At 36.7% G+C, this 13,478-nt stretch overlaps 1 protein-coding gene across 6 annotated transcripts in view; it reads left to right on the top strand.

Annotated features, from left to right (window-relative positions):
- Window positions 1–13,478, top strand: part of ATP8A1 (ATPase phospholipid transporting 8A1) — a 220,367-nt gene that overhangs the window by 72,419 nt on the left and 134,470 nt on the right. For all 6 annotated transcript variants that reach the window (XM_072774850.1, XM_072774848.1, XM_072774851.1 and 3 more), the window contains 5 exons: window positions 2,297–2,408; window positions 3,670–3,835; window positions 5,165–5,292; window positions 8,229–8,306; window positions 9,287–9,375. In XM_072774850.1, coding sequence (XP_072630951.1) covers window positions 2,297–2,408; window positions 3,670–3,835; window positions 5,165–5,292; window positions 8,229–8,306; window positions 9,287–9,375 — 573 coding nt within the window. The remainder of the gene's footprint in view (window positions 1–2,296; window positions 2,409–3,669; window positions 3,836–5,164; window positions 5,293–8,228; window positions 8,307–9,286; window positions 9,376–13,478) is intronic.

Raw genomic sequence — 13,478 nt, 5'->3', positions numbered from 1 at the left:
GGCAGGAAGGGTGGGGTCTTTCCTATTCTCCCTCTTCTTCCTCTTGTGCTCCCTTCCCTTCTCCCTATCTCCCCTGCCTCACCCTAGAGGCCTGCTCAGTACACTAGATCATCCCACCAGCCTGAGGGAGATGATCAGCGGTCTCATTGTTTTGTAATTGCCTTACTCCAGTATTTGAAATCTAAAGGACATTTGAAAGAGACCCTAAACTGTCATCCTCCGTTCAGATCCACCGAAAGCTTTCCTGTAATTTGTGAAGTAATTATATATTGTTCTAAAATTTGCACAGAGTGACCTCACAGAGTGAACATATGGTTGTAGACTAATAATAGAGTTGGCCATGTATATAAGTAGTGTTTCTGTAGTCTGACATTCCTAACTGGCCAGCTTCCATCTCTTATCGGTTCCCCATCAAAATCAATGCCAAGCAAATCCATGCAAAGAGAAGCTTTGTATTATAGCGCCAAGATTTAGGGTACAGGGTACAGGTAGAATGTATATAATATGCTTTAAAATATACGAAAGGTGGAAACAGATACCTTTGTATTTGTAGCACATTTAACTTTTACAGTGATTACCCAGAGCTCTTGGAGCCCCTTGGTTTGGAATGAGAGGACTTTGATTCCGTTATTAAGGATGAGAGTCATTGTCTAATGCCAGAAGCTTTGGGATTCCAACTCTGATGATATCTAATAGCTAACTCTTGTTGAGTCTTTGTAATTGAAAGGGGGTTTTTTGGTTTTTTGTTTTTGTTTTTTGTTTTTTGTTTTTGTTTGTTTTTTTTTTTTTTTGCTTTTGATGAGCCTGTATCTAATTCCAATCTATCCACACCACAAATGCTGAGATGACAGTTGTCCTACCCTGTTGTATATGTGAGGAACACTTGGCCCATGTGTACCCCAGAGCATAGTCTAGCAGCTTCCCAAGAATTTCTTGGAAATGTGTTTTAGGCCTCAGGTCCTCTCCCAGCTCTGAAGTGCACAGCAAATCTTGAGGTATACACAAGAGGGGTTCCTCTCCAGATGGGTCTGAAAGGCATCCCGTTGTGCAGAAAGAATAAGAATTATAGGATTATAGACACTGTGTTCTTTTTCTAAGTTGGCATACACCATTTCCAGAGGGCTTAAGTGGAGGCCTTCAGGTGCTGTTATGACCCACACATCTGAATTGATTTCACCTGAGCCAGTTGACATTCGTGTACTTCCTGAAAGAAGATCTGAGGTCCAAGCCTCTGCTAGCTCTAGACACCTACCAGACCTAAACGCCCATCAGAAATGAAAGATTCAACCTCACCTTGCCTCAACGGCCAAAAAGTTCTGAAAACTTTTCTTAGGAGAACAGTTTCCTTCTTTTTACAGAAGTTTTTTTTTTTTTTTTAATATATTTTTCTTTATACTTGACATTTCTTTATTGCCTTTTTTTTTTTCACTAAAGTAAAGACATACTAATAGGAATCCTTGAGCCATTACATTTTGTGTAGTACATTTCCGTCAAGAATCTCGCTATGTCTGTGATAGCTTGTACCTTTCAGATGTTTCTGCATGAAGCTGTGTCAACCGACAGCCTACCGTAATGGTAGTTTTACCAAGAACCCACAAAAGACCCAACTTGGCCTTTATTCTTGAAAAAAAATGTGGTTTAAAGGATTTGAGGATTATATGGAATAGATAATCCTCAATCTGCTGTCATTTCTGAGGAATAGTTAAGATTTGTTAGATGCTTACCATTTACTGGATACTTACATTTCTTGGAGAATTGATATCCAAATACAATAAATTCCCCTACAGATTTTAAATACAGGGACTTATCTCTGTGGGGCAGGGATGGCAACAGGAATGTATGATGAGATCTGTGTATTTACCTTGCCTTGTCTATATTTTGAACCTTTATCATGCACCAAGCTATTTTTAATTAGCTGTGGGAGGGGGAGCATATCCCTTAATCTTACCACTTCCAAACATCTCAGAAACCTAAACAGACTAAATCAGGAAAAGTCTTAAATAGGTTTGACAATTAGCCTCTGAATTCCAAAACATTGCCTACTATCTTGGATAGTGAAGTTGTAGGAAATGGCTGATTTGGTGCTAAGGAGAAGCAACTGAAATGCTTCCTTCCAGCTGTCCTCATGTTAGAAAATTCTTTACTGGTTAGGAAAATTTCTTCTTTTCTAAAAATAAAGTAAATGTGAGAAGGGCTATTTTAATAGCAGAACCTCCGTTGGAAACTATGTAGTAGCTATAGAATTCTTAAGCGTTTTAAAAAATGTTGTTTCTAATGTCAACATCATCTGCCATAGCACTGTCCCCCTGGGAGCAGATCAGATTCTTCTTCGAGGCGCCCAGTTGAGAAATACACAGTGGGTTCATGGAATAGTTGTCTACACTGGACATGACACCAAACTGATGCAGGTGGGATTTTTATCTATGAAAACCTTTTGGACCTATTCTCTTGAAAATGTGCTATTTGTAGCTCTCTGTGCAATAATCCCAAACATAGCAGACCATCTGTCACAGATTCCTGAGCCCCACTCTGTACATTCAGAATCTCGTTCTTCGGCGTGTGGGGCTATACAGTGGCTCATGCACACGGGAATACTGGGGAGTTCATCAGAGATCAGCGGTGCATGAACTCTTCCTGATTTTATGTATCGGTTCTCCGGCAGCGTTTAGTAGCTGTTGAAGCGATTGGTACTAGCTGTCTACGTACTGATGAGTGCTCTGCATTAAAGTACTTGTCTTATAATTTTACTCTAATGCAGTGATCAAGTTTTATGACTATTTTCCTTTTTTTTCATAAAATTAAGAATTTGTGAGTCAATGTTGACCCTTTTTTGGTATCCTTGTTATGTTAAGCTATTTTCAATCAGCTTTGGCCCTTGTAATGTTTACACGTGGCCTGTGGATGCTTCTTCTCTCGGTTATAACATCGTTGAGTGTTCAGTGGGTAGATGCACAGGCGAAGAACTATTTTAAGATACTATAGGAAAATCTGTTTCAAGGTCTGATAACTTTGTAAACTGTAAAGCCGCAGAGACGTTATCAACAGGCAATCCTTTTAAGGATTCCACCCTAACCATGATGCTTCCACCCGTCACCATTCTATAAATTTTGTAAACCATTATTTTATACCTGAGGAAACTTACTTCTGTTGTTCTTTATAACCAAGACTACTTAGATTGTTGCTACGTTCGGTAGAACAGTCAGGGATGCCACCAGAAATCTGGAAACCAGACATCCTTTCACTGTGGCCTTCCTGCTTTGGAACGTTCCGGTCTCTGGTTCTGGGCACATCGGCCACCATCTCTGGCTTTCTTCCTGAGCTGAGATGCTCAGTGCCTCTAGTCTACCCTACTTGCTAAAGTAGTGATGCACACTGTTCATCTGCCCTGCCGTGATGCAGAAGTTATGTCTGTAAGAGGAATATTATTTCCTCCTCTTAGAAAAAGGCCTTGGTGGTATAGTGGCCTTGAGGGAAAAAAAAGATGATTAACATTTGACAGCTTATTAAGTCTGTGGAATTTTTTTCTCTGTATAATTTTTAGGCATCTACCCATGTCTAAATAGATTTTGAGCTGTAACTTACTTTGTCATCTTCACCAAAATACCGAATATACATTACTAAAACCAATTTGTACACATTTTTTATTGCTCATCTTGTTTCTTTTTACAGAATTCAACAAGTCCACCACTTAAACTCTCAAACGTGGAACGGATTACAAATGTACAAATTTTGATTTTATTTTGTATCTTAATTGCCATGTCTCTCATCTGTTCTGTGGGCTCAGCCATTTGGAATCGGAGGCATTCTGGAAAGGACTGGTATCTCAACCTAAACTGTAAGTATTAAAGTGCCTGTTATATTTATTTTTTCTTTCGTTAAACCACATTTTTGTTTCACGGCTGATGGGATTTCCTATAATTCCTAAAAAGAAAACCTTGTTGCCAAGATAAATGGGCATTTAATTTTTATTTTTCAGTGCAATTTCCAGTAAAAGTAAACTGTTAGAGTCTCTAAAATTTCAGGATCCTTAAAAATACAACGATCACTCTATAGTAGTAGAAAATGTTTATTGATTTTATTCTTATGAATGTTATTCGTTCTTTTTTATTGTTTTTTTTTAATGTTATTCATTCTTTAAAAATATTTTAACACAGGTGGTTAGATAGCTACCTGGTAAAGAAAGCAGATTGATTACAGTAAAAGCACCAGAAGTAGAGCACATGCTTGTAAAATGTATAAGTTGAATGTACTGTCATTTGAACTCACAAATGCAGTACATGTTAATGGTCATCTTGTCTTAGGGAAAGTCCTATTAAATAAGTCCTTTTTTGGATCATCTGTCCTTTTATGATTATAAGATTAATGCACTGTCCCTGAATATTTCTGGAAAATAAGTCTGCACTGCCTTTTGATGAGTACTTAACCAGTAAATACTTAATTTCCAAAGGCATAAAAACAAATTCTAGTAAACCTTGTAGCAGGATTGATTTTTCTTCAGTTTTTATCACATCGATTTAGTTTTGTGGCCATTCCAACTTTTTTTTTTTTTTTTTGGCATTGATTTACTAGTTCAACATTAGAACTGTTATGACCACCATCAATTTGCTTCTTCACATACTTTACAGCACGTCTGGGATAGCTGTTCTATTTTCATTATTGGAGAGAAAGGGTGTCATTGCCTGGGATACAGCCACCTTGTTTTTTGCTATTTGGGTTAGTTTTGCTGCTGCTGTTTTGTTTGCTTGCTTGTAAGGCATGCTTCAAATTGGAAGTGCTTTTTAAGAATTTAGGTAAAAGTGATTTTACCCAATTGAGATTTTACATGTGTAAACCCACAGTCCTGTCTCTGATAGCTCTAAACTTCCTGTTTAGAAACAGGAAGTTTCTAAACTTCCTGTTTAGGATTTGAAATACTTGGTAGTACTTTCATTCTTTAGTACCATTATGAAGTTCTTAATAGGACCAGCAACATACTGAACACACACAAAAAGTGCTGTTCCATCTTGAATGTATTGAGAATAAGGTTATGCTCTCAGTACAGTGTTCCCCCCATCTATCTAGATATGTTGTGTAATATGGAAAAGTTTTGTTACGCTAAAGTTCTGATCAATACAAATGGAATATGTAAGACTATAAATGACTTTCTTCCTACCTCTCCCAACAGATGGTGGTGCTAATAATTTTGGACTGAATTTCTTGACCTTCATCATCCTTTTCAACAATCTCATTCCTATCAGCTTGTTGGTTACATTAGAAGTGGTGAAATTTACCCAGGCATACTTTATAAATTGGGTAAATATAAATTATTATTGTTTTTCATCATTCTAAATAAATGTTTTGTCTTTTTATCAGTAGGGTTTTTTGAAGACTTTTTTTTTTTAAGTAATCTCTACACCCAGCGTGGAGCTCGAACTCACGACCCCATGTTGAAGAGTTGCACACTCCACCATTTGAACCAGCCAGGCAACCCCCTGATCGGGTACTTTGATCTCTCAGAAACAAAATCTTAATGATACCTTATCTCTTATTGACTACAAGGCGACATTTCAAAATATTTTTGACTCTAATATAATTGTAACAAATTCATTGGACATGTAAAAATTATAGTAAAAACTCTTATCTCAGAATCATACAAGTTTACAGACCAGACATTCTGGGGAAGTAGGTCCCCAATTAAGGAAACGTATTTTGGGTTACACAGTGGTCCTGGGGAAAAGGAGCACCATGGGGTTTGCTGTAAAAATATCTGATTTATAGTTGTAGTTCTATATTTACTTGCTGTGTGAACTTTGCCAAGCCACCTGACTTCTTTGAAACTTATTTTCTTGGAACTTTACAGAGGAATGATAAAACATGGTTTACCAGCATCTCATGATGGTAATATATAGCAAAGGAGCATCGCAAGCAGCCTCCTAAAGAGTGGAGTGCTGTACAAATAATACTGTACTCACTGCTTATAACAACCAAAGCTGTCGGTCATGTTTTATACACCTGTGTAGTTTATTTTTCCACACTGTAAACAAATTCAGCTGTGCTTGAATTTTTCTTAATTTTTTTCTTCTCAGACTTTTTTTTAAGTCTTGGAAAAATGTGCTGGACATCTGTTTCATAAATATTTTGTTTATAAAATGCGTTGTTCTTAGTTTTATTTTACCAAAGCTAAAATTAATGAATTTATGTAAATTAAATAAACCTTCAGACTTACTCTGCCAAAAAATTTAATTTTCTTTTCTTTTGAGAAAATTTGGTATTGTTTTTTGATGCTATCTTTTAAAATTATTTTAAAGTCTTTCAAATGAACAATATTAGCATTTTAAAAAATATAACTGATGATCCTTTTGCCTTTGTTCATTATCTTCCCATGGTAAATGGTCTACCTCGCAGCTGTCAAATTGCCTAATTCATTGGTAGGTGACCAGTATAATTTAGAAATCTAAAATGAGCTGCAGATGTGGTTTATTTCATACAGGAAATATGTTGCTGAAAAATTATGTAATAAAATTTGTGTAACTACAATTAAAACTTATCAAGGTTTCCCACTTTACAATAAGAAATGATAAGATGACTCATTATGAAAATCAAATAACTAGTCACTTTATTATTGTTTACTTGGATTTTCGATAATAATATTTGCTTCAAATAATGGCATAATTTTAGTGTTGGAGCAACCCAGCAGGCTTATGCTTTTCAACCACCTTTCTATTATACAGAGATTTTATAACATTCCTGACAGTTCTCCTCCTCCCAGGCAGCTTTTCTGTGTGTGGAAATGAGATTAATAACCACCACCCCCCTTTGATACTGGCTCTACCTGAACTTTTGTGAAAATGTCTATTGTTGTTTCTGGACAATACCCTTGCAGAATATTAGAACTCAGCAGGGGACCTGGGTGGCTCAGTCGGTTAAGCATCTCACTCCTGGTTTTGGCCCAGGTCACGATCTCATGATCTCATGGTCATATGATCGAGCCCCTCATCAGGCTCCATGCTCTGTGCAGAGTCTGCTTGAGACTTCTCCCCCCTCCCCCTTTTGCACATGTGCTCTCTTTCTCTCTCTCTCTCTCTCTCTAAACAAATACATATTTTAAAAAAAAACAAAAACAAAACTAGGCTACTATGTTCTGTTCTTCTATCACATCTTCCCCGTCTCCTTCTGTTCCTTATTAGACTTGATTTCCAGCCTACTCCCCATTTCATTCATTCCTCTCTGAACATTGCTCAGTTGTTTAATATCCTTCTTAAAACATGACACCTATAAGTCAACAGCCTGCTTCAGAACTGATACTGATCAGTCTGAAATGCAAATGTGGGAAAGCAAATTCGTCCTTTTCCTTTGACATGTGAAAATCATTAAACCCTAACTTGCTAATCAAATGGTATATTATAGAAAATACTAATTCTTACAGGGTTAATAGCCAAGCATCATAATGTATGGGTACAAAACAAGTACAAATTAGTACAAAAGCTGTACATTTTTGTTTGGATTTTGACAAGTGCACTCATTTTGCTTTCGAGTATATACTGTAGAAGGAACTTGAGTCAAGAAAGTATATATAACCAGATAGGATCTCTTGGGTAATTTTTCTAGGGGTTTAAAATCTTAGTTATTTGAGCAATGTTCAGTTGCTGTTATTTAGCTACATTAAGTACTTATATTATGTCAGACACCTTAGGAAGCGCTTCACATACATTATCTTATTTCATCCTTACCATAGGTCGCATATCTAGAAAAGATAGAATTATAGAAAATCGGGATCCCTGGGTGGCGCAGCAGTTTAGCGCCTGCCTTTGGCCCAGGGCGCAATCCTGGAGACCCGGGATCGAATCCCACGTCGGACTCCCGGTGCATGGAGCCTGCTTCTCCCTCTGCCTATGTCTCTGCCTCTCTGCCTATGTCTCTGCCTCTCTCTCTCTCTCTCTCTCTCTCTGTGTGTGACTATCATAAATAAATAAAAATTTAAAACAATTAAAAAAAAAGAATTATAGAAAATCAAGATTGCCTGATTGCAGAGATATGCTCTAAGTTTCATGCTGTCCTGCCTTTACTGTGAAATATAATATTCTATACCAAGTACTTTTCAGGGAAATCAATTGAAATGGCATAGGGATGGCAATAGATGAGAGTGGTTGCATATACAGCTGACTAGCTAAATAAAATTTCAGTCAATCTCTTGTTACCAGTTGCATTTAGTAATTTCTTTTATTTTTTTTCCAAAAAAAAAAAAATAGGATCTCGACATGCACTATGAACCCACAGACACTGCTGCTATGGCTCGAACATCTAATCTGAACGAGGAACTTGGCCAGGTAAACTGAATTTCTAGGTGATATGTTAAACTGGAGGTCAGATTTGTTGTAATTTCTGCCATATTTGCATATGAATTGCTAGCTCCTAATTTCCCATTACTTGAGCAATCAGCATAAATACATGATAGTACATAATTATCAATTTTAATTTTTAGTTAATGAAGTTTTAAAAACATTATTTAAAACCTATTTTGCCCTCAGAATAAGGTATTGTGTTAAGGGATTTCCCTCTGTATATAACCTGGTTAGTAATAAAGTACTGGCTATTTTTGAGTTATAAACTCTTAGCATTAAAATTGCTCATAGCTTTTGACCAGAAAGAGAGAAAAAGTTAAATTGATCAATGAGGCTGTGTAAGTCAATGTATGAAAGTAATCAAACCAGAGTTTTAGATGTATAATTCATACTGTTTTCACACATATGTGTGTGTTACACACACATGTGTGTATTTATAATCCATATTTACATACTAGCTGAGGAGCAGTTCTTATTCTGTATTTTTGCCGTTTGCTAACTCATACTTTTCAAATAGCATTTTGGCCAGAATTATCCTTTTTCTTACCAATTCAGATGTATGAAGTTAATTGCACAAGCCACTACCAATTCTGTCATTGTTTTTTTGAGAAATACTGGTAGATGTTTTAGGACACCACAAATGTTAAATAGCCATAGTGTCACTTTCTAGTGGAAATTGAGACCATATCAAGGCATATTTCTGTATGGCTGCAGTTTCCCTAATATCTTGATAGTGTTCGCTATTCATATTTGAAATTATTCATTGCTAAAACACTAAAAAAAAAAAGTTGAACATATTCCTTAATGAATGTGAAGAAATTCATCAGTTAATAGCATCCGTTGTGTCCATAACATAACAAGATTGAAGAAAAGTAATTGCGCAAGGGGTATTTTCCCCCTTTGTGAGAGATTGGCATAAAAAGAATTCTGAAATTTTAATGGGAAATTTTAAACTTTTTTTTTAGGTAAAATACATATTTTCTGACAAAACCGGTACTCTCACCTGCAATGTAATGCAGTTTAAGAAGTGCACCATAGCTGGAGTTGCTTATGGGTAAGTTTTTTCTCCTTTAATTAGAATATGACATGCACGTTTAATTAGTGCTAAAAGCTTGGTATGTTTTGAGAGTTCTTATAGGGGAAATTTTTAAACTATAAAAAGCCCCTGTTCTGACTTCAACATACATGTATATCTTGTGTGTTACAGTTTGGAATTGGTTTTCATTGGGAATTACCTACAAGGTGGTAGTATTTCCATGTTTTAAGAGTTGCTAAAGGTCTCCATCTGGCTCTGGTCATGGAGTACAAACACAGTTCCCTCTACATTGCCATGAAGTTAGAGTACAGCGTCGTAATAACATGCAGAATGTCCTTGGGCACTTTTCAAGTTAAAATATCATTTTTCTCTGATAGTTATCCCTTCAATTTGTTTTTTCTTATATTGTCTCACCTCTTTGCTGTCACAGAGCAATCTAAATTTCTGATGGTGGGAAGGAGGTAGGACATGAAACTCTTAAATCCAGTATGTAATGGCTACCATCAGAAACTTTTATCACTGACTTCTACCTCTGAAACTAATAACACATGTTAATTGAATTAAAATTTTTTTAAAAGAGACTTTTATTAGGCTTCTAATGTCCTTTAGAATATGCTTGTTAAAAACCCATTTCTTTCTTTCTTTTTGAAATACTTCGGAAGGTAATGTGAGAAAATTAATCTGTACGTTTCCTAAAAGGACATGATCTCCTTGGTTAGACGGACCTTGACCATGACTTATTACCAAATTTTCCAACTGACTTTATCTAACAAGTGAGACTGGGAAATACTGATCTCTTAGCCATTCAAGTAAGGCCACTTGCATTTGGGTTTTGTGGCTTATACCCACTCTTCCCCACTCAACACTCTGTCTCCAAGCAGTAAGCTAGTATAAAAATAATGAATTTTGAAAATGCCTCAGTTAAAATTATAAATAAATAACCATTCGGTCAAGAATTGTAAAAGCAACTGGTTGCTCATATACAAAGGTCTACAAAGAGAAGTAGATGGGGGCAGATATCCTTATTCTTTGGGTTAGCAGAGAATGTGACTAAAATGACTTCAAACCGCGTGTGTAAATGAAGCTGAAAAGACATTTGATTGAATGGCTCTTTCACACTTGCAGAGACAGGATGTTAATTTATGAAGCATACTTACTGTTTCCAGGGCTGGATGCCATTTTGCATCTTTCATCTATCTATTTTATCCCCTAGAAAAGGCTGTCCTTACTCCTCCCTCCCCACCAGTTGCTTCTGGCCTTGTAATTTGGTTAGCTGCTTTTGTGGGACAGATGCATCCACACCTTTTGACATCCTGCATATTTGACCCACAATGACCCCGGGCAAGAGAAGGAAAGGCCTATTATTACTTCCTGACAGATTTATGGAGGTTGTTTTTACAAAAATTCTGCTTTTATAGGTGAATTTACTTTTGGAGTGGTCTGATAATTGACATCCTTTTTTTTTTTTTTAATCTTGCAAATTTCTAACTGAATAAGCAAGTTCTTCAAATTAGTAGTTACTGATGGTGAACTCACCAGAACAGAAAACTAGAATGAGATCTAGTCTCTCTCCTGCATTTTATCAAGTTTTTTTCTTATTCTTGCAACAAGTTCCTTAAACACTTCGAGGCAGTAGTTCTAAAGAGCAGTGTTCTTTCTGGATCTATTGCTGATATCATCAGATAGGGTGAGTCTGAGACTGGTAAATATTAAAGTAGTATTAAGAGTTAAGAAGAGTCATCATTTAGATTAAGTTTCCATTAAGACAAATTTCCTCTTGGGCAAATAACATAATTTCTATTGAGGTGCAGCCATGAGACTAGTCCTAGCTTTGTCACTAATTCACCATGTAACTATCAATAATTCCTTTCAAATATTCCAAACTCCTTAAAATGAGGATAGTGAGATAAGATGATCTCTGAAGTTCTTTTCCAGATATAAAATTCTGGATATAAAAAAATATAATACCTTGTTTTATTAGAAATAAAAGGAAAGGTGTTCCTTTGTTTGTAAATTTAACTATGTAAACAGAAATACATCCCTTTCCCCGGTGATATGTCATGTTTTTGAGAATACCAGAAGCCTTGCTGAGTGAAGCTGGTTGTTAAACTGCTTCCAGTAATCGTGCAGTGTTGTGTATGTGCGTTTACGATCCTTAATCCTGATTTTTTCATCAACGTCCCCTCCCCCAGACATCCTGATGGACAACTGGAGTTGTCAGCATTGTAGAGAGTGGTGATAAATGTCTTTGATAAAGGAAACTTCAGATGCTTAGGTCTTTACAGTAAAAGACACACCACTGTCCCTTAATTCCACCAAACTCAGCAAGAAAAGTCATTACTGCCAGCCATCTTTCTGTGGAATTTCCTCTGGCCACTTTTGGGTTATCAGAACCCAGGCCGAGAAATTACATGGTTTTGCAATCCTTTTGCATTATAGCAGCGTTAACACTTGATTAATATGGGCAACTATGACATATCCGTACCTTTTAACTCCAGCAGAAGAAAGCATGGTGTTTATCCCCCCAGGACTAGCAAAACAAAGGAGAGCACCACACATCATCATATACTAACAAATGCTTTTGGGGTTACAACTTCAGAACTGATCCTTCTTCAGCATTTTTAAGAAGTAACAGAAAGCCTGGTTTTACCCTAGGTAGAGTCAGGGCTGAAATCTGTTGGCTCTTATGAGTTCGAAGAACAAGACTTGTCTTCATTTTTGCCTTGTATTTTCTTAGATTTGTAAGACACTACTGTTTATTTATTTATTTATTTATTTATTTATTTATTTATTTATTTATTAATGAGAGACACAGAGAGAGAGGCAGAGACACAGGCAGAGGGGGAAGCAGGCTCCATGCAGGGAGCCTGATGTGGGACTCTATCCCAGGACTCCAGGATCATGCCCTGGGCCAAAGGCAGATGCTCAACCACTGAGCCCCCCAGGGATCCCCAAGACGCTAATATTAACACTTAAAACAATGCTTCCAAATTTAATGTTGGCAATTTTTGTCTCATTTCACATAACCACGGCCAAATTGGATTTGTGATGGGCAACACAATAAAGATTTGTCCGTCACTTCGTAGTGATGATTATTTTGTCAAGTTCAACTTTATCCATGAGGCTACTATGTTTAAACTTACTAGATTGTTTCATTAGATCTTTCTTTGATTAAGTGTAAATTGATGTCATTTGTAAATTTAACTTATTAGACACTAGAAATTCTACTGTTAAACATTTGTTAAAGTATCATTTCAGCGAATTCCTTCCTATAGGAAGTGGGTTGGTTTTATCAAAGTAACTGGAATACCAGGAAGGAGTAAGGAGGCAAAATTTTATGTTTCAGTGGCTAGGACTCTCAAAACAGTGACTATAAGAGGCTCTTATCCTAAGTATAATCTTTGTCAGTAATTTAGACCTTACTATTAGAATGAGCTGATGAGCTGGGCAAAGCTTAACACAGTACAAAGCTCTAAAGTTTAAAAAAAAAATCTAGTAAGCCAACTAAATAGTGATTTTTATTGGGTTAGTCATTTAATCAACGTCAAAAACATTTCATTGACATGTTCCCTTTGAGTAAAAACATGAAATTTCCTTAAAAACAATCCTTATGTATATATGAATACAATATGCGAATGGCTTAACACGACAATATTTTGTTTACCAGTATGTTTGCTAAAAGGATCCATGCTTCACACTGAGAAGGGATTCACCACAAGAAACCTCACAATCAAAAAAAAAAAAAAAAAAAGAAAGAAAGAAAAGAAACCTCACAATCACAGGGCTAATAAAACTTAGCCCTGAGGCCTAGATGCTAACCAACACATTTATCTTACTGCCCACCTGGGCTAGAGCTGGGGAGACACCTCTCGTTTGTTTATTTACATACTTCCACAAATATTTTTATCTCCTTCTGTACGTGGCACCTTGTTAGATAATAGGGTTGTAATAACTGGCGAAAGCTCCTATGGCTCCTGCTCTCCTGAAGTTGGTGGTTGATTGGAGGTAAATGGGTGTTAATAAGTAATCGAGGCTAACAGGCTGCACGGAGGGGGAGGGCCGGGTGAGTGTGTGATGGGGGGGATGCGAGCCCATCATGCAGGCCGGGGACCCCTCCAGGA

The sequence above is a fragment of the Canis lupus genome, chromosome 14 (genome assembly GCF_048164855.1).
Source record: "Canis lupus baileyi chromosome 14, mCanLup2.hap1, whole genome shotgun sequence".
Taxonomy (NCBI): domain Eukaryota; kingdom Metazoa; phylum Chordata; class Mammalia; order Carnivora; family Canidae; genus Canis; species Canis lupus.
This window is presented reverse-complemented; position numbering and strand designations above follow the sequence as displayed.